The sequence below is a fragment of the Rhea americana genome, unplaced genomic scaffold (genome assembly GCF_003343005.1).
Source record: "Rhea americana isolate MKP2758 unplaced genomic scaffold, rheAme1 scaffold_67, whole genome shotgun sequence".
Taxonomy (NCBI): Eukaryota; Metazoa; Chordata; class Aves; order Rheiformes; family Rheidae; genus Rhea; species Rhea americana.
Genome location: NW_028186834.1, coordinates 2,443,936 through 2,470,949, shown reverse-complemented (window position 1 = coordinate 2,470,949; position 27,014 = coordinate 2,443,936). Strand labels below are relative to the sequence as shown.

Genomic DNA, 27,014 nt, shown 5'->3' with positions numbered 1-27,014 from the left:
TGAATCCTTTGCCACTTTTATACATATGTACAACCATGTTTTACATACAATCACGTACATGAAAGAGACCTTTAACCAAAATATACACCTCTCCTTTTGCAGAGTGATTTCTCCTTTGTCAACAGCACGTGCACGGACTGCTGAGCAGAGGATAACCTGAAACACAATTTTTAACTTCAGTTTTCAGCTTTCTTAACCTGACACAATCACTACGGTCATGTCTCACTTGAGAATCTCTTGACTATAAATGCTTACGCTTACCTAGAGGACAGAAAAAAAAAAAAAAAAAGAACAGGAATAGAAGACAGAATATAGCAGACAAGAAGAAATATTATAGCCACTAGTTCCACAAACAAGCTGTACCTAACTCAGAACCAAATTCTGCCCTCAAAAAATGATGTGTCATTTATAATTATGTGTGTGTGCGTGCACACAGAGAAGGCAAAGGGGACAGACAGAATATGAGAGGACTCTGCAGCCTCCGAATTTTATAAAGAAATGTCTGCCTCAGGTGTCTGAATTTGTGGAGATCTATTACATTGTTATCTTTCTTTAACAGGACTTGGTAGATTGTAAATGTAGTCCATTGACAAAATTAACTAATGATTTTATGGAAAATTTTTCCTTTTTTTTCTTTTTGCATTGTTTTTTATTTAATTTAGAGGGTTTCCACCAGCTGTAGTTGTCAATATTGGTTAAAATAAAGTAGGCAGGCAGGAGATCTGGACCAATCTTAGCCTACTTTATATGATAAAAAATGTAAGAATAGATAACAGAAATCTGGCACGATATTCAGACCTTGCAATTTTCATTCAAATATGACTCACAAACCCTTGCAGTTTAAGCATTATTATTTCTGCAACATGGAAAGCCTAACTAGAAAGTCATTGTCAGATTAAGCTCCTAACTTGTGTTTCTGTGCTCATCCCACTCACGTCCAATGGTTCATCTTTGAATAAATCTACTATTTCAGTACATGGTCATATCATTTATGCCTGCAGCCTGCCATGCAACAGTTCTCATTGGAAAAAGTTATTTTCCTGTGAAATAGGAATGGTACAATCTAAGATATCCCACAGTTGGTTAAAGTATTGCAAATGGAGTCGGGCAGGAAGGAGCCTATCACACAATATTTTTGAAATTTCTGATACTGAGCTAGAAATAACAGAGACCCTACAAATGTTTTCACAGTAAATCAAAGTAGCAGATTACTGGTCTGAGCACTTGACTGAAACATCAAAGAGCTTGACTCTGAGCAGGAACTAATGTAGTCTATCCCATTTCAGCCCAAATAGTTTTTTTTCTCTCTTATTTCAACTATACATTCCATTTCCTGATAGATTTTCCAGACAAAAAACACAGTAAAATTCAGTAAATTTCAGCAAGAAGTTTAACAGTTTTTTAAATTGGCATTTTAGAATGAAAAGAAAAAATAATTTATCATAACATTTCCAATCTGGTCTAATTCCCATATGACTATTCATTTTATTCTACTGCCTGCAGTAAAAACTAATAAAGGCACTTACATTAGACTCATCACCTGGTCTGCACTGTTTGACACACTCCTGGAAAATAAGTTCTTGTCCAATTTCCCCCAAGACCTTCTTTGGACTGTTTCTCTGTCTGGGAAAATCCATATTTAGAAACCAAACTGCAGTTTTCCTCCATCTTTCCCTCTTGAGTTTTGGTCTTAGTAGAGAGAACCTGGTGCAAAAAGTTGGCACATTTCAAGCATCTCACTTTTCTTTTTCCTTTTTTTTCAATACCAGACCCCCTTGGTCTTTGATAGACCAGTTTGAAAATTCCATTGGAAATCTAAAAGCAAAAGCCAAAGCATATGCAACACACAGCAAAGATAAATAGCTCTAAAAATTGCTGGAGGATGAGCACAATGCTGATAGAATCAAAATACACACACACACACACACACACACACACACACTCACACACACTCACACACTCACCCTCCTAAAGGTTTCATTGTAATAGTCCAGCACCGAAGGAATGAGAAACCTCAGAGAAGTCACATTGTGTTATAACATTTAGCATAAGTTAATGCTATTAATGCAAGCAGACAGGACAAGCCACAATCTGATGTGTTAGACCAGAAAGAACAGGAACAGACAGATTTTCTACAAACTAGTCAAAAACAAAATATAAAAGCATCTTTGTTCTTTAAAATGGCCCTCTCACTGGTGAAAAAAATTCAGTCACTATTTATACTTTCTTAGAAATTCTTGTTTTTAAATTAATATTTTGAGTATGGTATTTTCCTCCAACCAAAAGGTCAGAGGGATTCTAAATCTGGTCCATTGCTATTAAAAGCACCACCGTTCTTTGCTCTGTTCCCAATGTCAGGAAAGCAGAGGAGCTCCAGGCAATAGGATGTTGCAATAGAAGACAGTGAAACACCTCTTCCATGGTTGTTCCCTTAACACAACCTTGCTTCCCTTCACACAATCTCCCTTGCTACTCTTCACATACTGTTTCCTGCGGAGATGACAAAAGTTTGTCCATGTGTCAAATTATTGGTAGTCACTTCTGCCCATAAAATAAAAGTTACTGACGATGAAATTAAGTCATAGCAGCTTTACGCCCGAAGCAAGCAACAGAGCCAGGAGCATAACCRAGGAAGCAGCCATTACTTATTGGCTTCTGTTTTTCACCACCATCTCGCCCATTATCTTTGTGAAGGGGGAAAATAAAGTTATTTCAGACTGTGCTTTTCCCTGTTTGTTTGCTTAAAAAGAAGAACAAACTGCTGAAAATCTCTTTTCCCTCCAAGAATCAAACTAGTGAAACAGCAGTTTCATAGCACTGCTGAGCTAAATAACAAGGAGAGGTACTATATGGACCGCAACACTGAAATCTGGTTCCTGTTCCTTAACCCTCTAAAACTACAGAAACACTGGATTTCATAGGGAGTAAGGCCATTACTATCTTCAAGTCTTACCCTGCGCATAATGAAGGCCACAGAATTTCATTCAGTAATTCATTCAGTGGAGGCAATTCATAAAAGATGTTTGACTCGGCCTACTAAAAGAGCTCTTGTGACTACTGAAGCTGTAGCAAGGCTAAAAAGAAGGTAAGGTTMTCTCTTTGGTGCTCCATTCCAGACAGTGAAAGCTAGGTTAACTTTGTACTATCTAAATATAAAAACCAGAACCTGGAAAGGAGGACCAAACAAATAAACCTGTTCATCAGCCTTTATCCTCATTCAGCTGCTCCTTTATCAGCTCCTCCATRTCTACAAGAACAGAGCCATCAGTGTAGCTCTTAGCTACTGACCAGCAATACAGCAGACTTTGCACAGTCCAGCCCAATCCTGGAGCTTTCACCAAGAATATGACTCAAATTCTTTTACCATCTCTCCTCTAATACTTTTCTACAGTGTATTTGATATTTACTCGTATACACATAGCCCATGAGCTCAGAAAGTCCATCAGTAGCACAGACAGCAGTTCACAGATGGCCAGAATCATGAGATGAACAGCTTTGGTGGGGTTACCACGTCTGACTAGAGATATTAGATGCTCTAATACCACCTGGGCAGTTTTTGAGTGACTTTAATTATTGGTGTAGCAGAAGACAAAAGAATTTAGATTTTTAACACCTTCTCAGTTTGGAAATGCTCAGTCAGAGTTTAGCCTGGCACGGAGAGAAAGGCCAGCTGCCCTGTGAATCTAACTTTATATTCTGAATTACTTTACCTCCTAATATTTTGGGGAATTTGGGACTGAAGGCATATGAAACAATGGTGCTTAGAATTGTATTTGAATTTAACATCGTTGAAGTGTCTAACTGAAAATGTGAGCAACTTAAATGGAAGCATTTATCAGAGTTCTGTGACTAAACCCAATACCTGTCTTTCTTCCAGCACAGCACACTTTGCCTATCTGTCATGAACAAAAAGTATACTGTGTGTTACCCACAGTTACAGAGAGAGCAAGAGACTGAAGATTGCTCAGGACACACCACATACTGCCTTTTCTTATTGTTATTTTTCAGTTCAGTATTGCCAAGACAGCTCACGAAGGAGGTGAAAGATAATGGAAGAAAGTAGTCTTTGAAAAGAGTCTGGCAAGGTATTTGTATCTTAAAGAGTAGAAAAACATTGTACCAACCTTGCTCCTGGGATTACTTTTATCCTTACTTTATAGAGATGGTGAATGGAGTAGAATTGAAAGAAAAAAAAAGAAAATATTAATAGCATCAAATGTAGTGAAGRGAAAACACAACAAAAATCACAACACTATTCCCTTCCCTCAAACAAGTATATAGATAAAAGTGTCCACACTATGCAGTCCAGCCCATGGGTCAACAAATGATTTGACTCACCATGAGCTGTAAGCTGTCTCTATTTGAAGCAAACTGTCYTTAGCCCACTGCACCAGATGCTGCCCCTGAAGTGTGAAACCATTTGCAGAGTTTCTTTGATTTCAACTTTGAGAGTATTTTCTGAATCACTTCACTGGGGCCTGGAGATACTTGCTGTCCACAGAAACAGTGGGAGAGTCCATGCCCCAAAGCCCTGTGTGTCCCAGCAGCTGCAGTGAAGATGTTCACAAGAAAACAAGTCCCTCCCACAGCTCTGACGTCCCTTCTTCTGCCCTGGCTGCAGAGACTCCCCCAAATCCAAATCCCTTTCCGTGTACCAGAACATCCCACATCCACCTGAAGAAGTGTATGATGATAGTAGCAGCTCCTCTGACAGCGCTACTTTTGCACGAGACTCCTAGGAATATCCAGTTTCACTGTTTTTCAGAGAAGCCTTGAAGATAAGGGGTCAGTAGTTGCAGTAGCCTACATGACCCAGACTTCCTAATTTGACAAAATGTAAAATCCCACCCCATCAAATATGCCTCCTTGTGTAACTCACAGATTTGTAGTTGTCTGGACAATTAATGATATCTAATTAATGGTATCTAAAATACTGCAGTTATTTTCTGCTTTATATATAAGGATCTGCTGCAGCACRACGAAGGTTTTGAACACAACTGTACCCTGATGTATGGGAGGTGAGCTATGAGTGCCCATTTGGCAGGACTTGCTTTGGGTCAGTGGYTTATTAGCTGTTTGTTTGCTGTTTCTAAGCCCCCACGCAGACACTGTTTTGTTTTCTCTTCCTGAGTGTCTTCACAGATGAAGCTGCAAAGCCGCAAGAACATGTTGACTGATCAAAAGAAGCTACTGCCCCCTTGAATTCACATCTAGCCYGCCAGTGATGAGCTCAGCTAATTGGCTGGCTTGGTCAGAGCTGCTCAGGGCAACTTGTTATCACTGTTGTTTCTTCCAGTTGCAAAATAGTTCGAATGTTTAGTCTCCAGTTCCACCCTATTTGTGCACCCCAGAACAAAGCTCACTCTGCAAAAAGAAACAGGCCATTTAATTTATATTTTGTAAGCTTTCATGAAAACAGGCAAAATTTGCAATGCAAAAAGTCCTCTCACACAGCATCCGCCAACTGTAATGGAATTATCTGAGAACAAACATCGTTGTCTCTTCTGGAGGGACTCAGACMCAGTTTTAAACAGTTGGCCACCAGGGACTCTGGTACTTGGCAACAAGTTTCTCTTACTAACAACACGGCAAAAGTCTCCCTTAACCTAGTAAYTTCTGGTTTTAGTTATAGGCATTTTCAATCCTAAGTCTACTTTCCATAAAGCATTCCAATATTTCAGCTGGACTGTCATATGCATGAAATAAAAAAAATACATTTCTTCAGATTTTTAAATTTCTTTTATCATTAGAGAAAATGATTCTAAAAATATTGTGCTTGTTACATACACTTTGTCAGAAAATTAGGTTTAAAATACAAGTGCTTATAGAATCATATTACGRGTTCAATTTCTTGTTTTGCTGCTTCATCTTTTGTGAAGCTGATGGTACCTCTTTTGCAGTAAGCACAAGTATTACATTTCTGAACAAACAGAATTCATTCAGTGACAAGTTTATTGCTTGTTTGTCTTAAAAATATTTGCTGCAATGGGCATCATAGCAAATTGCAAGAAACTGAAATATTGAATGTGTTTTGAATTGCATTATGTGGAATTCTACAGCTGGAGTGGTATTTGATAACATAATATTCTCAACTCGCATCCTCACATCCAAGAAGAATGTTTGGGTTCACTAGCAAAAGCTGGATTTTATTTGTTTTCTGCCAATATTTGTGGTTGACTAAAGGAAGGCTTGAATTTTCCTGACATCGTAATTTCATTGCATCCCAGGATCTGCACAGAACTGAATAACACTGCTTGCTTGAACTGCCAACGTTATTACTTTAAAAGTTTACAGAAGCAAGGAGGGCACTGTAAATTTGACAATGCTTTAGGATATGGAAGTGATGCCTTTAAAAATATCCCTCAAAATGCTCTTTCAAAATGGTAGGATTAGGGGCTAAGGTCATGCTGTTGACATTATTTATAGTCAAGTTGCTCAGATTACTTATGGAAAAAATGGCCATGAGCCTTATTATACCCACAACCACCCATCACTGTGATGTATGCTATGGTGAAAAGATTAGATCAGCTCCAGARGGGGAATGACTGAGATGAGAAATGCTAGGTGCCGCATGAGGCAACATTTCAACCCGCAAACTCCCCAGACACGAAGAGTTGAGAGACAACCTAATGTCCCTACCTAAATACTGTATTCTCTCCGCAGTAAGAAAACTGCAGTTTGTGGTGGCACTAAATCCTGGAAAAGACGATACAAACTTTGAACAGTCAGGAGACTTCATGGGGACTTGGAGAACTTAATTCTGTTTCTGCCAGAAACTGAAATTTCTTACCCAACTCTGAAGTGTGAAAAAGGAAAACTCTGAACCACCTGCCCTTGCACTGCGRTTTACCTTGCAACTCCTCTGGTATTCCTCAAAATCGATTTCAAAGGCAATCTATTGCTTTAAAAGCTCCTGAGAAGTATCAACTAAGCATGCTAATTTAGCTGTAACGCATACTGTAACTACACTAACAAATGTAAAGTTGAAGCTTCTGATTCAAAATTAAATGTACTTTTTCTCCACTGAATCCTTCCTTATCTCCCCCCTCCCATTAAAGATGAGCCTCAGTAAATGAGCACATTCAGTAAATTCCTCAATCACCTTCACTTAACAGTTACAGCTGAGCAAACYCTACCCAACCGTCACAGCAGGATGCGCCTGCGGGGATGGACAGACGGCAGCCTGATCCTGCCCGCTCAGCAGCATTTCACAGAGCTCAGCTTCCCTGACAGTCACTGCAAGGGGACCCGAAGAAACAGCCACGCACTCAAAGCATAGGGTACCTTCAGCAGCAGCAGCATGTTCGAAGGGAAGAGCTAAAGGTGATACTTAGATACAGAGAAGGAGACACCAAGCTGTGGATGTTTTAGGTGGGGCAAGTCAAAATCCATTCCAAGTCACAGAATAACAAATTGTAACAATATCTGACTTGAAAGAATTTTTTTTTTAACATTATTTTGTTCAGGAACTTGTAGTAACCTGACATATCTTACAATACAGAAACTGAAGTACAAACAGACCAATTAAGTAATCTTGAGACTATGCATCAAGCCAGGTGCAGTAAGAAAATTCAAATTAACACTCATCTCAAGCTTTAAATCAAGTGTCAGTTTGTTCTTTTTTATTTTAATTTATTGTAGGCACACTAGTTCAAGCTGGAGACATTTGTTCTCTTGCTAATGATATACACATAACTCCCACTTGCATCCCTTTGCTCCTTCCAATTAAAAACTTCTTCAGAACATTTCAGCTGGAAGGCTTATCTGGCATAGATTATTCACCGTATCATATGGATTCAGGTTCTTATGTCTGCAAGCTCTTTAGAGCAGCATTTTGTTCTTTGTTTAGCACATTCTGCGGCGTACGGTGCTAAATAAGCTTAGGGAGCTCTATTCACCGAGGCATGTTCGTGCGCAGTGGCCTCAGCATCGCCCCGTTCTTTGTTRTTTCTGTCTGGGCAAAACGTTACTTCGATGCAATGAATAAAATCTAGGCCGTCTGTAAGTGGATACGTTTCTTAAGGAAATCTTCAGACTAAACACACAGAAATTAGTGGGTTTGAGAAGCACCGCAGGTGGGGACGTAGCATGTGTTTTATTACCTTGCTGCTCCCTAAGAACACAAAACGAGCGCCAGCTCTCTGCTCGTCCGCTCCGCACGACCGCCTTCCTTACCGCCCGCCTTTGACGCTTGCGGCTGGCGCGCACGCTGCGTATATTTAACGCCAACCGAGTAACAAAACATCAGCGCTGCCTTGACTTGTTAAATTCAACACAACTTGTTGAAGTTAATCATGTCATTGCTGTGTTACTCATTTGCGTTTCAGTCTTTTTGAAATAAACTTTTGAGATGTACAAAGATGTCGTATTATTCCTTGGAGAACTGTGGAACAGGCTCCCGCCATCTTCACAGGCCACGGTGCATGTAATATTTTATAAAAACAGTACAGCTGTGCAGGTCTCGGCTATTTCCTGTGAACTATTAAACTCTTTGGAGCAGAGGAGAAGAGAGGGGAGAAAAAAGGTGACCSTCCGTTCATCCCAAGAGCCCGGAGGATGGGAGAGGGGAGAGGTGCAGGGCTCCCCACCCCCCTGGGGAGCCTGGGCAGGCCTCCGGAGCAAACGGCCCGCGAGCAGGGCTTCGTCAGGTCGCGCTAAGGGGAACAACGCCACCCGCCRCAGTACCTCTCCTTCCGGCCGACTAGCAGGCAGCAACTTCACAAACGCCGTTGCAGGCAGCACCGTCCATCCCCAGGGCTTCTGCTCGCCCGCCCGCCCGCCAAGCTAGCGCAGGACGGGGCACGGCGAGCGGGCAGGCTGCCGGCCACGGTGCCGCCGCAATGCCTGGCCCTGCGGTTCATTTTCTGCACCAATGCCAAGCATTTCGGCCTTGAAAGTCTTATTTCCTCCATGAGGAAGAAAAGCTTTCCTCTAAGAAAACACTGGGAATCTCTCTGTTTTATTTAAATAAAGCTTTCTAATCATTATTGTTGTTAAGGGATTTGCGAAGGGGTAACTGGCCCTTCTCACTCTGTGTAGGATTTCCCTGAAGGAGAGGGAAATTTAACACAGTACATCTTACATCTTGTGAGACACTCATCCTACTGACTCACACACCTGACCCTGAGCAAGGGCCGTTTAGATAAGACACCACAAGCTGATACAAGGACTGTGTAGCCAAAGGGGTGGAAATAACCAYACTCTCAGTTGACTGACACAGAAGACAACTTGTAATACCTACAGCATATGGCACACTTGAACCAAAACTATGAGTCCCCAGGATGAGTGGCAGATACTTAAACTGAACTCTTGATTTCTGAAGTTGCTATAGAAGTCAAGTAACTGGTTCAAAACACTGAAAAAGGCTTAAGCACTTGGGCTATCGACAGACACTTCTTTCACAGAGAGATCCATGAAAACCAGAGACAAGAGTATGCTGGTGGGTTTTGCACTGAGGGAAAATATGATATCACAGAACAACTGGACCAGGCTTCAACTTTCACCCGGACCACCACAGATCTGTAGAAAAATCATCAGATCATCCACGAGTCATCATCAAACCCGTCTTTAAACAGCTTTAGCCAAAGGAACCATTTCAGATTTCTCGCCTGTTAACTGAATTGTAGTCACACTTGCTTCACTGTTCAGCTCTTAATTCCAGTTGATTCTAAATTAGTATAAACTGAAATAGCTTGGATATAGTCAACATCAATTTATATCACATAAGAACTTGGTCCACTGGTTTCCTTAAAATGATTTTTGATTTATTCTGAAGCTTACGGAGATGAAATCAGGGCTCGTCTCTTCTTTGCATTGAAGTTTCAAGCTGCAAGCTTAATTTTGAAAGGAAGCTGACAGAAAAGTTCTTCTGTAATACTTAGATTAGCGAGGCAGAAAGTATGCCAGTTAGCGTTAAACCTGACTGCACTCCCCTCCTTCTGCCTGTGTTATTCTACCGTATCACTTAACCTACATCTTCAATAACCAAGACCTGGTTCAGGTTGCCTATTTTCCTCTCACAATTGCTTTTAGTGTTCCAAAATCACTTTAAAAGTGATTTTAAACATGAACACACACAGAGACATACACACACAATCTTTCCTGTAGGGATTGCTACTTTCCTAAAATTTTACATATTATTGTATTTGAATGAAAATAATAGCAAGTTCAAAGCCCCACTAGTGTGTCTAGGAGATTGTTTTAATAAGCATAACAAAAAACGATAAAAAATAGTGACCAGACTCCAGTCTTAAAGGAAGAAAAACATAGACGTTACAAACTGAAACAGTCAAAACACAGTAAACAAGGGTTTATAAATCCCTTATTTATTTTCAAGAAAACTTATTTTTTTTCCTGATACTCTCAAAAATGGTACATCTCTATTTTGAAATTGGAAGCATGTATCCCCAAATTTCCATATATTGAGATATGTCCCAGAACACTTGTGTTAAGTTTTAACCTTAATATAAGGAAAAGCAACTTAATACTGGTTAAAATATTAAAGTAAGTTCTATTTCACACATATTAAAGAACTGAATTCCTGTGAATATTTGTTTATATTGTAATCCTGTAAGAACACACATGATAAAAAACAAATCAGACAACTTGCCTATTTAGTCAGCTAACTATACTATTTAGGCTCTTAGTGAAAGGTAAGCACCAGAAAGTACAAACTCTTTCCTTACTTTACAGGAGACCGTGTTATACCCTGCAGTGAGAGATCCAACTTCAGTTACCATCATTATCCAAGGTCAGAAAATTATTGAACACTATTAAAAGTTCACCCGAAGTATTTACCTCCATGACCTCCAGCAATCTTGAATTCCACTCGGTGACAATGTGCTTACTTATTGCCTCTTATCTGAGATGGGCCCCAAGCTAAATATATTCAGAAAAGTTTGGAGCCAAGGATTTGAGTCAACTCAGTTTTAATCCACAGGAGTTCTTTAATTTCAGAAACTGTCTTACTTTCTTCTCACAGGCATCTGTCCACAAAGCTCTAAGAACACACTTAACTAAAACCCCACGGAACAGCATCGTTAACAGCAGCTGATTACACCTGCTGCCCCAGGACTGCAGGCCATCGCTGAAACAAACACTGGCGGCTACTTTGGCAGGAGGATTGCACGCATTTATGGTCGTTAATAATATCTGTAGCTCTGCAAGGGAAGTCCTACAGGTAGGAATTTCAAACGTACCTCACTGAGTTAAGTGTAACAATCACGTTAAAATCAGTCCACTGCTGCCGTGCTGACTTGGAGGGCACCCCACCACTGCCCTTCCTCTACAGCCTGCGTCGGGAGAAGCTTTCCATAGCAGAGCTGATCTGACAGCGTGTCTCCATGGAGGCGCTCAACTGTACTAACAGCATTCTCAGTGAAAAAGGCCTGAAACTAGAGCTGAAACCATCARCAGAAGGCTACAGGCAAAAACATTACAAGGAGATTTTAATTATTCTGAAAAGGAAGCAGTATAAATTTAGAGTCAAAAGTTTAAGCAGATATATGTATGCTAGGATATGAAACTCACAGGCATAGAGGTAAGCTGTAGCAGTGTAATGAATCAAGCACGTAACTGTGATTAGCATTAGTACTGTCTRCAGCTCTGTATTAGATTATCTTGTTTACAAAAATATTTCTGTTTTTCTTTCTGTATTACATTATTAAAGGACAGGGCATTATGAATACACCAAGACTATCTTGAATTCAGGCTCAGTGAGATAGAAGTCCCCTTGACAGAAGACTGCACCTTCACAGAGACCYGGCGGCAAAGGGTGCCACCCGTGTTCCACTTCCCTTTCCACTGGCCTAAAATTGGTCCTGACCTGCAGTACTGATGTGTGGGGCACAGTGTCTTTGGCCCCAGTGGCAGCAACACCATACAATCAGTAAAGGGCAGATAATACAGGCAGACACAGGATCCCTCATAGAAAGACCTGATGTGACATACATGATGGGCCAACGCGATATACAGGATGCCTTTACTCAGCCTGCCCTTAAAGTGATGCGAGATCCAGGAATCCTGTAACTGACCTTCTGCTATGTCCATCTTCAGTGGGCAGCAGAGCCAGAGGGCGTACAGACGGACAGCATCTCATCAGCCTTGTCCCATCACACTGCTCCCAGCAGGATGTGGCAGTCACTCTGAGTAGTGGGCTTTACAAGAAAGCACCTATGCTCTCTGCTTTATGCAAATAGAAAAACACTGAATAGGTATTTACCATTTGGAAGGAAGGCATTCTTTAAAGTGTTCTCAAAAGAAGAATATTATCCATGTGTCTCTGCTGAAGAAGGAACTTTAAGCTATGAAGAACATYGTGAAAAAATTTTAAATGTAGTTACTGTAAGTCTTTAATTAGTTCTGACTTCTCAGGAAGTTTAGCATTTGTACTATCCCTCTATTAATAAAATTTTTAAAAATATCTCAGTCAATTCTGGAATACTTAAAGGATTTATTTTTTAATTAATTTTAACATATAAATGAATTAATATAATTGTTCATTTCAGAAAGTTAATTCTGTACTTAAAAGAGGAGATGCTGTAATTTTGGTGTCACAAATTATTCTTTGCAGATAATAAAGTAGTTGAATTCCTGTTTTAATTGTCAAACCCATTTAAGTAAAGTTTTGGCAGATGAAGAATACKTTAATCTGTGCATAATTATGAATCATTACCTTGGCATAGCAGATAAGGCTCGCATTTCTACAGCTAGCAACGTTCTGTTAAACACATCTTTTAAGTCAATGTAATTTCTGTGGAGGTGAAGACTTAATAGTTAAAAACTATTTCAAAGGAACTGRTGATTTATAGTGTCTGGAAGTGTTGGGTGTCCAATTTTAGACTGCTTAATAAAACTCATGTTTCAAGATTTTCAATGTTTCTATAAATAAGGTATCCAAAATTAGGTAGCCCGAAGCTATATACCTGAAGTTACTAATTGACTGAGAATCAGCAGAAATAAGCAATTAAAAATCAAAAAACTTTGCTTAGCTGCTAAACAGTAGTCATAATGTTGATGAATACAAAACATTTTGTCAATTTTGGATCACATAGCCTCCTTCTGAGGAAATTTCACAGGTCACTTCATTAATTTAAAATGAAACACAGTTTCTGCACAAGAAGGAAACAGCGACTAAACTACACCAATGACATCAAGACTTTCTCAAGAAAAGTACACGAAGGAAAGCTGCAAGGCAACCTCTTGGATGATGTATGTTATACTCATAAAATCTACTCATAGGGCAYACAAACACTGGGATAAGCCAAGACACAGCTATACGGAGAAGAAAGCAAAATTCGACCTTTATAGGTTTAAACAAATGCCACATTCACAAAGAATTCAGCGCCTAGCTCTTCGGACAGGTGTGGTATGCCGGTTTCTGGGCACATTTAACTGTATGTCCTCTAGCTGCTGAGTTCTGCACAAACCACATAGCAGCCAGTCCGGGAGGCCTGCGAGCTGCCTACTGCCATAATTCAGCTTGTGCTGTTATCCAGACATAAATCAAACCCTCTGCATCCTGCTGAGACAGCAAGAGCTGAGCTCTGCTGAATTCCTACCCTGATAAAAAAAAAGGGGGGGGGGCCTTGACAATGTAGTTGATGTGGTACTCAAAGAAAAGCTTGAAGTCACAGATGAAACCATGATTACAAGGTGGTTGGAAAGTAAATAACAATCCCATCAAAAAGAACCATAAATGGACGGGGTTAGGAGGAACCCGCTGCTTAGCCCCTGACAGCTAGTGTGATTCAGCACCAGAAGACAAGCCAATTTATGAAGACAAAAGATGAAAGGAAAGTCCTATCCAGCCTTCAGTAACAACAAGAGAATCAGATACTAGTCAAATAACTAAAACTGAGGCAAAATAGCTGTGGAAAAAATACAGGATTTTTAGCTTGATTCTCATCTAATTCACACAGATGTAAGTCAGGAACTAGTCCACTGAAGTCACTGGCGTTTAATAGATGCAACAGATACAAGATTAAAATCAGAAGTAAATGTTTGCTGTATCAGATACTGTCATCATAACCTATACAGAGTACGTATTTCATGTCTGAGAGATCCTTCTAGCTGATCGGTCCCACTGAAGTTTCTGCTTAGTAGAGTAAGGCAATAATTAGACTGGATACAGATAAAAGAATCATCATGTGTATCTTCAGTAAAGCTGGAATTTTCTATCTAAATACTTCAGAGGARACAGTGCAGTGTCTGCAAGAAAAATCAGAATTTTTGAAGGAAAATGCCTTTGGGATAACAGAAAGAAAAGGTTTAATTTCTGGGAAAAATTCCATGAATTTAAACACACACACACACCCTTCCTTCCTTCAAACAAGTCAGAAGGTTTTTGTTTGTATTTTCATGCATGGTGTCTTTAGGGTCACAAGGAGCATCCTCATTTACCTGCTGTGTACCCTACATGAGCCTGTGCCCTCCTTGCCACAGAGGGAGCCTGGTTTCCTTCTGGAGGGACCACTTCGGTGGGCGGAAATTGCACCTGGAGCTCTGTACGCAGCCCAGGCTAGCTTGGCAGCATGGGAACATGCAGCACATAAATTACAACTCTCTGAGGGCATTGCAGCAAAAATGGGAAGTSAAAAAAAAATAAATTCAGCTTAAGATGACATATTTTCAACATTTTTAGATTTTTGGTTGAAAATAAAGCATTAAAATAATGAACAAAATTTCCAGATTTGAAATAGCTGCTCTGACCAGACCAAATGCTCACAGCTCATAGGAATCTGTATCACACCTGGGGGAGTCACTTAATTAAAGTGTCAACCTTTCAGTAAACATCTTTGATAAGCATATATGTTTTAACCTAGTTACAAAACAATACAAATAAAATAATTTTCATTAAGAGCTAAACCTTGCTCATTTTGACTGAGACTGCTATTTGCATGCTATAAAACCTTGAAAGAAGCTGGGAATTAATTCTTACTTTGGTAACACTTTGTTTCAACACCCTATACACTCAACAACACTGGAGGGGAACGGAGATCGGTAGGATCTGTGGGGAGCCACATACTGTACACGTGCATCTCCAAAGACGCATAGGAGCTTTATGAACAGTTATACRTTGGGTTTAGATTCTGTGACAGAAACCACTACCCCGAAACATGATCACATTGTGAGTTGTCTTTGCCAAAACTCAGGAAAAAGGAAAATGTATTGGGTGCCTAGAAACAGTAGGGTTAATTTTTCCCCTCAGACCTACTAGAGATTTTCACTGTAATGAAAAACTCCACGGTGTTATTAGAGTGAAAACATGTTTTCTAGAAATGAACTGGGAATCCGTTTCCCAGCCAAAATGACTTGGAGCTGCTTTGTACATTAGAAAAAACACCCGCTACCATCATAAAACTCCCTGGATTTATACCGTTAAGTACCTATAATGCCAGATGTTGATGCCCAGTTAAACRCTTCACAATGATCCTAGTTCACTTCCTATCCGGGTCAAACGAGCCCTAAAAGAAAAAGCAGGTAGGTGAGCTCTGGGGGGCAAGAACGGAAATAACTAAAGGCATATTGCTAGCTAAGCTATCCGGAGCAGTTAGAATTCGACAAGCGCTTACAGGTATGATACCTAGAAAAGAAAACTGCCTGGCAGGAGACAAGCGCCCCGCGAGCATCCCTGCCTCCCGGCTGCTAACGATACACACGTCCGGCTGCCACCGCGCGCTTTCGCACAGCGTTGTTGACAATGTAAAGCAAAATGTTTTCCATCTGAAAAACATAGTCAGCTCTTTGGCAGGTTGGTTTTTAACCAGAAACCGCTTATCCCATAACATACATAACATACGGCAAAACATACAGTGATTTAACAGAATTTTCAGTAGGAAACGCTATACTTTAAGGTTGAAATTGAAAACTCCAGGGGCAAAACAGTGTATGTCGTCTATTTTAACAAACATCAAAATAAYAACAACAGAATTAAATGAGCACGGCCAATGTGTGCGTATGTGTGTKTGCGGGCGCATGTATGCATGCACATGTGTGTGTAATAAAAGCCAGGATTTTCCAGCTGGGACTAAAACGAACACCAAAATCTCATAATCTTCCGCACAGGATAGAAATGTTGGTTTGCAGATAGGTCTAGAYTTGACTCAAGGCTCTCCTACATCCATTGAACAGAATAAACACAACTCGAGACCACAGGGGAAGCTTTTTCTTATCAACCATAGCTGTTCATAAAAAGTAATCTACCTGGATATACCTACWCATATTTTTCCAATATATATTTTACCTTTGTACATTTATGCTCACACAAGTTCAAGAGAGAAAAATACGCTCTTCTAGGATGTAACAGGAATCCAAACAGGGCACTTCAAAGGACCCACTACTGAACTAGCAGGGGTGGATTCACTTTGCCACTTGGTCTTGCAGGACAGGGAATTATACCAGAACTGCAACACAACCTAGAACATAATTTGTCTCTTTTCCTCCCACTGTTGTATTCAGGCAGAATTAGACATCTGCAAGAGGCTGAGAGCTGTCCTTCTCCGGGTGTGCGYTGCTGAAGGCATGAAGCATTTTAAAGGTTTGTCAATAAAATCTATGTTTAGTCAACYCCAATGCCTCAGATCTCTTATTAGAGAGAGCCTTCTGCTCTTAACACCTGGGCAGGCAAAGCCCCCAGCCACACTGCTGCAYGCGGATAAGGGCCCCCACCACATCCCTCTCCCTTGGTGGCTGTCGATCTGTAGCCGGTCCAAGGCTCACAGGCGCTCTGCCCGCGTGCAGCCCGCGCCTGGGCAGCCCCAGCAGCACACGGGACACGCGGGAGCGGAGCGGGCAGGACACGGCTGTCCCCAGGCGGCAGGCCCCTAAAGCTACTGCCGTGGGCCCCAGAGCCAAGGCTGCCCGACGCTGGCTGCAAACCACCAGAACTCCTCAGAGTCACGACGCTCCCTCCAAAATAACGATCGATAATCAGTCAAATAACTCCACGGTGAGGTTTCCTGGAGAAGCCACCCTTCATACGTGTCCAGCTGAACGACGTAGGAAAAAACTTGTAAAAATCAATTCTTAGCACAAGGTTGTCTCTGCTGTAGGGAGACGAACCTATGAGCAGTTTCGCCTAAGCACTGCTACGTGCAGTTGTGAATTATCACAGACTTCACACAGTTCAGTCTTCGGAATTTTTTGATTTGAGCATTTGACAACCATTTCCTTCTGTTGTACCACAGCTTTGTATTGTATCACGCCAACATCTCCTTTCTGAATCTCTCTCAAAAAACATACAGACATTCCTCTTGCTTTCTCCTTCATTTTTAGTTCTTCCTCTTCAGTCAAATCAATTTTGTTAAAAGCTTTTTAATTTTTTTCTATTTTTTCAGTGTTTTCATGTTGAAAGTCTGACAGGAAATTTGCTGAGATTTATTTTAGCAACAGGCACTGATACTTTCTGCTTCTTTTAAAAGATGAAAAATATCATTGCTCTTYATTTTCTCAGTCCATCTGCCAGCTCATTTGTAGTTACTAGGAAAATCATCTTTTCTGTTGTCCATATTACTTTTTCATTTTTCCTACACTTTTGCATCGAGTTCTGCTGTGACAACAAGGGCTGATCAGCTACAGGAAATTTCTCTCAGAGCTCCCACTTCAACCTTCGAGTCTCACCTTTGCAGCTGGAGGCTGATGTGCTGACGACAGGAGAGCGCAAAAGCCAGCGGTCTGTCAAGCGCGCTCTCCGGGGATTCGTGCTCTCGCTCAGCTGTCACTGTGCCGCCACCTGTATGTACTGATGTAACTTGTGACGTGCAGCAACAACTGGTAAATAATTCCTTGCGCTGAGCGCACTTTTGCCTCGGATGGTGCCAGGGCTTTTGATCAATAAACCATCGAGGCGTCCTGCAGCAGAAATACTGTTCCAACCGTTGCTCAGGAACCATACGCTCCACACACTACTGCCTTGTTTTCAAAGCAATATATGAGCTCATTATTTTTATTCTTCTGCCCTCTTCAAGCAATGTTTTCTGTAATTTKCCACGTGAGTACTGCTCACTGTTTTGACTTTTCCAGTTCTTGAAGAGGCTCACTGGTTTCTGGTATAAACTAGCTTCAATCYGAGTAAGCAGGTCACTCCCGGCCTCACTCCAAGCAAGGACTGTGGTTCTTCAGGGAGCTGGTGCCTAGTGGAGCCATTCCTTCCGTGCGGCCTGACACCTCCTTCTTCCAAGATAATTCCTGCGGTCCGCAGACTCCATTCAAACTCGCACCGCTGYATCTTCTGAGTGATGGTGAGGTTTTGAGTTGGATTCTGCTACGCTGCTCCAGAGCCCAAGAATGCCATTCACAACAGCCGACCCCCACCAAGATCTGCAGTGCTTTAATCACTTCTTTACTTCTGCAAATGAAATCCAGAACAGACCTATCTACCACTAGTACACCAAAGTGTTATCTTCCATCTCATTTGGTAATTCAATACTGATTAACCTATGTTGTCGTTATCCAAGCTGATGCAGACTCTGCTTCCGTTATCCTAGCTGTACGGGTGTACTCATAAAGTATGTCCTAAAGCACATGCAGATCACAGGGTTTCCCGTATTACTGCTTTGCTAGTATCACTAAAGCCCAAGGAGTCTTTTCCCACCAGTAGTTTCTTCTTTCTCCTCACTGTCACCAGYTTCTGTTGTRAATTGATCCACTCAGAYGGTTCTTCTTGTGTTTCTGCTAGARTTGCTCTTCTCATTTATGCTTTATTATAAATGCAGGCTCAGACAAGTATAGGCTATTGGAAATACATTTATAGATAGATCAGTTTTTGCAAGGGCCTGGTACACACYCAGTGCCTTTAAACACACCAGACAAACTGTTCTTACTCTGTTCTGCTCTAAGATGTTTCTTATGATTTCTGCCCACTTTGGGATTTACTTTTTCTAATATGTTTCAAGCAAATTACAGGGCTGTGCACTATGTAGACAGCTGTCAGCACTTCAGTTTATGCCCACCTTTAACGTCGCTTTTCCTCAGTCTGTGAAGTGGACGTCCTTACTGTCAGATTTGCAGAACGGCACAGGCATCACTAACATTGGCACAAGTACTGTTTTAGTATTGTTTCAGTAATTTTGTTTACCTACTGCTTTTGTTAATTCTCTATTTTAGATTTTTCCCTATGGATCTGTAAACATTGACCTATTAAGCTAGTAACATCACACGTACTTCCTTGCTGTTATCTTCCACACTTCGCCTTGCACACCAAAACACCACCATTGTTGCCTTTCTTAAACTGTTCTCCTTGCATACTYTCCAGCTGCACGCACTGCATGTCATGGATATTTTAGCTTGCCTCCACAGCACACTGGGAGGCCTGTTTGACCGAGACTCGCCGTCTGCATGTTTCCTCTAGTGCTGCCCYGGGCTTCTGCAGTGCATGATACGCCCTCGGTACATACTTCTCTTCTGATGTCGTATCCAAATGGAACCGAATAAAATTTTGAATTGTAAACTCACAYACRCACACTCACACACAAAATACAGGCTTTGAGAGAACTGAAAACATTTGGAGATTCGTATCAAATTCAGCAGCAGTTTTAGGTGCAAAAAACTGAAGTAGGAAGCAAATACTAAAACATCAGCCAGCATTTGACTAGTCAGTATTTTTAATGACACCTTTCATTTAAAAATGCTAAAATAYGTTGCTTGATATATGTTTATAGTGATATTAGACACTCTGTGAATGTCAGGGTCAACTAGCAAAAAGACAAGGCTATTCCTTTCACTGGATTTAATTCCCACACAGGCAGAGCCCCCCTCCCAGACTGCTGGCACAGCACTCTTCAGAGCTTGCCCAGAATGGTGCTTTCTCGGTGGCACCTTTCATCTGAAGATACCAAAGCAAGCCACAGACACATGCTAATAAAGAGACTGTTCTCAGCATACACTGTAGGTATCAAATTATTATAATGTCCAGATTATTGATGAGAAAACCAAGTTAGAAATTTACTAAAGGTCACAGATTTTGGATTTAAACCCAAAACACCTGGCTCCTAGCCCTGTGCCTTAATCACCGAGAGCCTATCACTATTCTCAGCAAAGGTCTCTGATTCAGCTAAGCGTTTCTGCACATGACACTAATGTAACCCGAGGTAGGCTCAATGTAGGTATTACTCCCATAACCATGTACAATTCATTATATTACACTGCTGCCCTTATTATAACGGAGCGGTGTCATTAAAGCTAATCCTACAGGGACTCACAGGAGCGTGTGACCAGAATGAAAGAGGCAGGGCACAGTTCACGAGCCACCAAAGCAGCACTTCACTGCAGCTTACATTTAAAAGTAAAAGCCTCATTTTAAATAAAACAAAAACTTTTACTTTGATAAATGCTGGCTGCTTCAAAAAGATACTCTGTTCTCACATCTCCCCAGCTAAATGCCACCGCAGTTGKAAGGGCCAACCACGTGTGCAGTCAGGCTGGGAATTATCCACACAAACAGCGAGCACAGCTTGAAACACTGACCTTTCCCTGATCAAAAGGGGCTTGGAGGCAACYGGACAGTTTGGATCAGGCAAAGGATAGGGCTTTCATTATTTTTCAAAGAGCGCCGCAGTGAATAGAGTTGCCAGCGTGGCCCTGGTGGCAGGGAGATGTTCTAACACCCTCCCCAACCCACAGAAGTTACTTAAAAGATTGGCTTTGGGTCTGTTTGGGTTTTTTCTTATTGTTGTTTTTCATTTTATTGAACAACTGCTTTAAGGAAAGCTTCAAATACAAACAAACCTTTCATTAGCTTTTTTAATACCATTCCCTGTCCAAGCCCTACATGCCAAATAATAAACTCTATTACCAAAGAAATCCTGTCACATCAAAAATGTCTTTATTGTAGCGGTACTAAGGAACTAAGTGCTTTAATTTTATTAAAATCRAATTTTTAAATAACATTAAATGTATTTTTCTGTGTTTTCAATATTCATTTTCTTGTTTTATTTTAGACTAAAGTAAAAAGAGAACGCAGAAAAATCAGTTTCTACCTTGCTTTTTACCTATAGCTTCATCCACTAGTTCTTCTTGACTACACATGCTCAAGTGAAGGATTTAACATGGAAATACTATTAATGAACATTTTAAAAATCATGAAAAATTCATACTATTTCACTTTGTAAGGTTGTTCTTTTTAATAAAATCTAAAAGATTTAAGCTACACCATGTGGCAAAATGTTCTTCAAAAAGGCCTGTTTCTTTTTCATTAACCATGTATCACGTCCTAGACAGAACACAATTTTACACAGAGGTAGGTGACATCTAGGCAACATATTGCAAATAAATATATTCTATCAAGATTATCAATTTTGCACTTTTTTTTTTTTAACTTGAAATAGAAGTATTTCAGCAATGACAGCAATGGCTTTAACCTCCATTTCCATACATAGACATAGCAATCCAGAAGGACAGAAGGACATCTTGTTCTCTGTGTCATCTATCTATTCATCTTATAACCAACCCACACAGAAGACAAAAGATTTTTACTAATGTAATAATATGTGATGTGACATATTATTTATGTTATTTAGAAGATAAAAAGAAGTAGCAGTTTTTAGTCTTCCTACCTCAAAATCAATTTGATTTTGAGAATTATGGTTCATGCTTGTAATTAATATACAGAGAAAAGCTTTATAAAATCAAAACAAACTAGCCATAAGCGTTAATCACAGAGGAAAAAACAAGGTATTATAAAACTATTTTAAAAGTACAGAAAGTATATCCTTCATATATGGCGTGTTCTATTTTTCAAACATCAGGCAGAAATGACAAGGATATTACATTCTATAATTGATCCCACAGGGATACCTATAAGAATTGTTATGAGCTTAATATTTCATAATTGTTTCACCTGAATATAAAGCTATAAAACATTCTTGTCACTGCAGGCATGACTGCCTTGTCTACACATGAAAATGAGCTCTTTGGTGTATAAAAATTCTCCARGCTGTTGCCAATATTGAAATCCTACAGAGCAATAACAGACATTGGCCATGCCAAAGGTTTTTGGAATAACAGCTATGATCTTATAACTAAAAGCTCACAGGGATCTAATTCCACTGAGGCTAACAGAAAGACTCCCCTTTGGTTTGAATTATGGAGTTGAACGGATTCCTTTGTTGGATTATCTGACATTTAAGAAAGGTAAGAATCTGAATCTTGTTAAACTATTAACTTCTAGTAACGTATTGATTAAAATATCCATTAAACTTGTAATCACTCATTAAAAATTATGTCCTATGAAGTTTATTCTATGAACATGTTTGTATATTTGTATTAAATAAATAATCTAAAAAAAACTTTAAAAAGGTTTATCTGCCCTCATTCTAAAGCTTATTTCCCAAGGCATACCAGCTGGAAAGGGGTAGAGTAGGATATGAAACAACACTGGACTCTTTTCCTTTATCTGAGGTATTCAAAAAGCAGCGACTGTGATTGTGTTTTACGGAACATTGTTTTATGTCTATGCAATTGCTTACTGGCATGTTGTTTGAAGGATCTTGTTTCCAAATTTGGTCCACATCACTTGAAGCCTGAAATTCATTGTTTAATGGGATAAGCCTGAATACAACAAATTCTGATGAAATTCATATTCATATTTTGAAGATCCAGAGAGATATCCCGAGGAGTTTAAAGCTCTCTCTTGTTTTAGAAACATCTCTTTCTTCTTCTCCCTCTTCCCTCAAATTGCATCATAGCCTATATATTCAGAGTCCAAGAGATAAGGGAGGCAGAGGGAATTTTTTGGTTTTAAATATCACTAAGCAATACTTGTAGACTAAATCATGGAAAACACATTCCACAGGACGATTACAATCTGAAGCAGATGGGAAAACTAGCATAGCCAGGCTGTGTTAGGAATGTTATCATAAACCCCTATTTGTATCTCATGGAGCAGAGAAAAATAATTGAAACGTTTCCTTTAAACACAGAAAAATYAGAGTTCTTTCTGAGATACAACAATGCTGGAAGGCTCCACCAAACAAGGAGAAACTGTTGTTTTAAAGGAAATCAGAGCCAGCTTTAAGTTTCCAGTTCTGAATGCCTAAGAGGTTAATACAATGCCTGTGGGAAGAGTCAGGAGTAGAAAGGAAAGTGGAAAGTAAGGACCTCAGTGGGCCTTGGATTGTGGTAAAACAGTACTCAGGTRCAGTCTGGCAACAGAGAGGATAAAAGGGAGAGACATATGATAAGAAGGCAACAATTRAGAGGTTACTGCCAGCAGTAAGGTAGAATAGGGATTTGGAGAAAATGAGAGGAACACCAAGTAGTCCGTTTTGCCTAGGTGCATTTCACAGAGTCACAGGACATCCAGTGTGATTTACTTACAGACAGCTGAAGGCAYTCGACTCTCAGAACATCTCTCCCAATTTGTTAGGAAATAACAGCTGGCAGTTAACAATAAGCAGGGCTCATATGTTGCTAATTAAATTTGTGGATGATACTCTTTTAATCAAGTTACACACATTCTATTCAATATAAAGTTTCAATAGACACAAAACTGTAATATACTGCTACTGAAAATGCATATAGGCACTGAAAAGCTACACAGGCACCAACCACCTGCCAGTGCTACACATAGTAGAAACTACTGTAAGTAACTGGACAAGTCAGCCTGACTGTACGATGAGTTTTTACATTCAAGACATATTGCGGAAGACTACCCCTTTCAGCTTTCCCTCACATATACTTCCTTCAACACCCTAGCACCAACAGGGGCTAATCAGAGACAGATCCACAGCTGGCAGAAAGTCATTGACCTCCAGCTAGCGCTGGAAGTCTCTGCTCTTCACTGTGGCATAGTCTCTCACCCTACTTACCACTTGCTGAGGAGCAGGGAGGAAGCATCACCTTCTCAAAGAGCCASAGTTTCTGTTTTTCCTCTAATTAAGACCTTATCAGCATTTTAGWGTGCAAATAACACTGATTATTAGAAAAAACACTCTTAGTTGTGTTACATACACAATAATCCCTATGATATTGGCATCTCTATGCCCGCTTTACTGCTGAGAAAGCCTAAGAATTAAGCATAGTACATTGATTCGGCTATAAATTAAGCTCAAGCCAGTAGTAGATGTGGTTGGAACACAGAAATACTTAGTTCCTTGTTCCCAGCCACCACAGCAGCCCATCTGGCTACCCCAGGGAGAAAAAAAAAAGTATCTCAATGCGTTAAGTAAAGGCTGAATCTAGCCCACTACATWAATGAAATACCTAGGGAAAAACAGCACTCTTCCCCATACTAAGCCACACTTTGTGCGAAGTGCACAACTGCTTTGTGAGTTCAGCATTTCCCTAAGCTTTCAGTACTCACGCTTCCATGTGTGTTTTTATTTTTACCATGTAAATATTGATAGTTGGTGGCCAGCTTGTTTGGAAACCAGCAGTGCATTTCAACTGCAGGATTTACGCCGGAGCCTGTTCCACTGCGGTTGCATGCCTCGAACCAACAACAGAGCTCAGCCCTGCGGATAAGCATGAACATGCAATACCTGGGCGATTTGGTTTGGCTCAGAACACAGTAGATAAAATCGTGAGTTCACAGTAAGTCCACCTTCTCTGCCCACAAGCTACAAGACAGCAGGAGTATTTGTAATGGTGTTGTCAGCATCCCCTGCCCTGTAAGCTGAGAAGTCAGATTTTGGKGCAGGCTGACCAACCTACCTCTCTATCAGCACACTGAGCTATGGGGTCTGAAAAGAAGGGAGCTTAGACTGCTCCACATTAGGGTGCTGAAGACCAGTTCCAAGCCTAAGGGAAGGTTGGTCTCTCACTGGCTTTACTTTTCAAAATAAAGGGATATAATTCATTGTAAGAAACAGCTCTGTTTCAAAGCTACGGAAAAGGAAAGGTTCCCTTTTTAAATGTCCTCTGCATATCTCTTCACTAGCAGGCACCACCTGAGTGTAGACCTAGTAGCTCAGGCCTGAGAGAGGACAGCACAGACCTCCGTGCCTGGAGAACAGTGAATGGCGCAGGGCAGGCAAAGGAAGAGATGGAGAARGGAAGGATTGCCCTGCTAGGCCTGCTAGAGAGCACGGCAGGTGAAGGAAGGGCATCAGAGAACAGGCAGGAACCTGCTCACGCCATATTCAGTKTTTCTAGCATGTTTGTGTACTTTCTGCTTTGAAAAGAAACAGGTGTAGCATAAGGCAGAGGAAAYCAGAGTTGTGATAATGTGTGAAATTCAGGGGAGACTAACTATGCTAAASATGCCTGAAACGAGTGGGCACCACAACTCAGGGCAACAGCTTACAGCTTTGGGATACAGAAGTCAGACCAAAGACAGACAGACAGTTGGGACAAGAGAATTTCTGTTTTCTGGGAGATCTCTATAGTCCTCTGGGCATGGTTTTTCTACAGTGGAGGTGATCTCCAAGACCAGCAAGCTKAGGTGGCAAGTGGGGTAGGAGGAGGTGCCTGGAACGGAGTGCGGGCAGCTCACGCAGTGGGTGCGCTGGTGCCAGCATGGATGTGGCCGAGCTGGGTCTGACACATTAGCAGACCTTACAGGARATGAGAAGCTTCTCATCAAGACATCAGGTTTGAGAACTTCAAATGACTATCGTTACAGTCTGGGAAAGGAACGCCGGGTTACTGACTGTTCTCCCATTACCTCTCTGCTGTCCTCTTCTCCCTTTACTAAAGTACTGTTTGGTGAATCTTTCAACTCATTATTTGAGAGTGACAAAGCGCAGTTCACTGAGCAAAAGTTTAATTAAATACTTTTTGACTTTTGGATGAAGAGACAAACTGGTGTTTTTTAGTGACCGCTAAAAATTGAACTCTGCCCTCTGCCCTTGCAGCTGCCGACGSCAAATCCACCTGCTCCCAGCATTTCCAAGCACCACTCTCCGCAATATGAGCATTAAAAAAACACCAAAAGAGGCAGCTGTATTACCAAAACCCAGGAACTTCTTCCTCGGAAGACAACCTCTACAGAAATCAAAGAAATGGAAATGGGTTTCACTGGCTCTCTCAGCTTTGCTTGTTTCAATATTTGTTCCATTAGTAGCCACACGAGCATGCTGAGTACTTGACGTTGTCATGTTTATCATTTTATACAAATGTCCAATATCCGTGAGCATTTTCCAATCATGTATCCACAGTACAGCTATAAAAAATTCCTTGTTATTCTCAGTCATCGTTTGAAAATCATTAACTAAAAATAAATCTAGAGTATAAACCCAATAAATTCAAATCCTATACACAGAAAAAAACAATTACTTTACGGTCTGTGCCATTTATATTTCTCTTTCAGATGATAATACAGTAGTTTATACATTCACCACAGTGGATCAATAAATTTTCCATAGTATCCTCAATAGTAAAACCAGCATTTCTGATTAGATGACCCAATTACCCACTATTCTCAAGCGCTAAGTATAATGCAATAGCGAGTGATCCTGCAGATGCTTAGGTTAAAATTTAATTACAAATACGGTACTTTTGTCTTAATTCTCACCTTGTGTAAATCCACTAAATCCAGTGACATGCTTCCATATGATAACATGTTTCTGTTTAGGATGTACTACAATTCCTCCAGCAATTTGGCTTTGTGGAATCTTAAAAATCACAAAARGCTGTGATATTGTGATTTCTAGATAAACACTTACAAAGCCACACCATTATGAGTACTATTTCTTTGCAATTATACTTCTATGACAGAAGATATAGTCAGTAAATTAATATTTATTCTTACCACAAGACTGCTGTCCAGAGAAAGTCTTTTCCCAAACTCCCTTTTCTGTAGCTGTCTTTTTCTCTCCATAGCTGAGGTTATTTGTTCTTCTTGTGATCTACTAGAAATGTCAGACTGTTTCCAGCATCACTGAAAAAAAAAATGCACATTTCAATATCCTAATTAACAGTTTCTATCTTTCATCATTAACTTTGTAATAACCCAGCAGTTAATGACTTTGCATCTATGGTAGGCTGTGTTCCAAAAACAAGTTTTCTGTGCCAAAAAAGCTAAACTGTCCAGACAGAAATATCACCAATATGTTTGTGTCACTGTCTCAAAAAAAAAA

The 27,014-nt window shown here is 40.4% G+C and overlaps 1 protein-coding gene across 1 annotated transcript in view; it reads right to left on the bottom strand.

Moving 5' to 3' along the window:
* The window catches only part of NCKAP5 (NCK associated protein 5), a 350,376-nt gene extending 323,568 nt beyond the window's left edge, over positions 1-26,808 (bottom strand). Inside the window, exon 1 of the mRNA XM_085320938.1 lies at positions 26,687-26,808. Coding sequence (XP_085177064.1) covers positions 26,687-26,755 — 69 coding nt within the window. The 5' untranslated portion in view covers positions 26,756-26,808. The remainder of the gene's footprint in view (positions 1-26,686) is intronic.
* Positions 26,809-27,014: the final 206 nt, after the last annotated feature.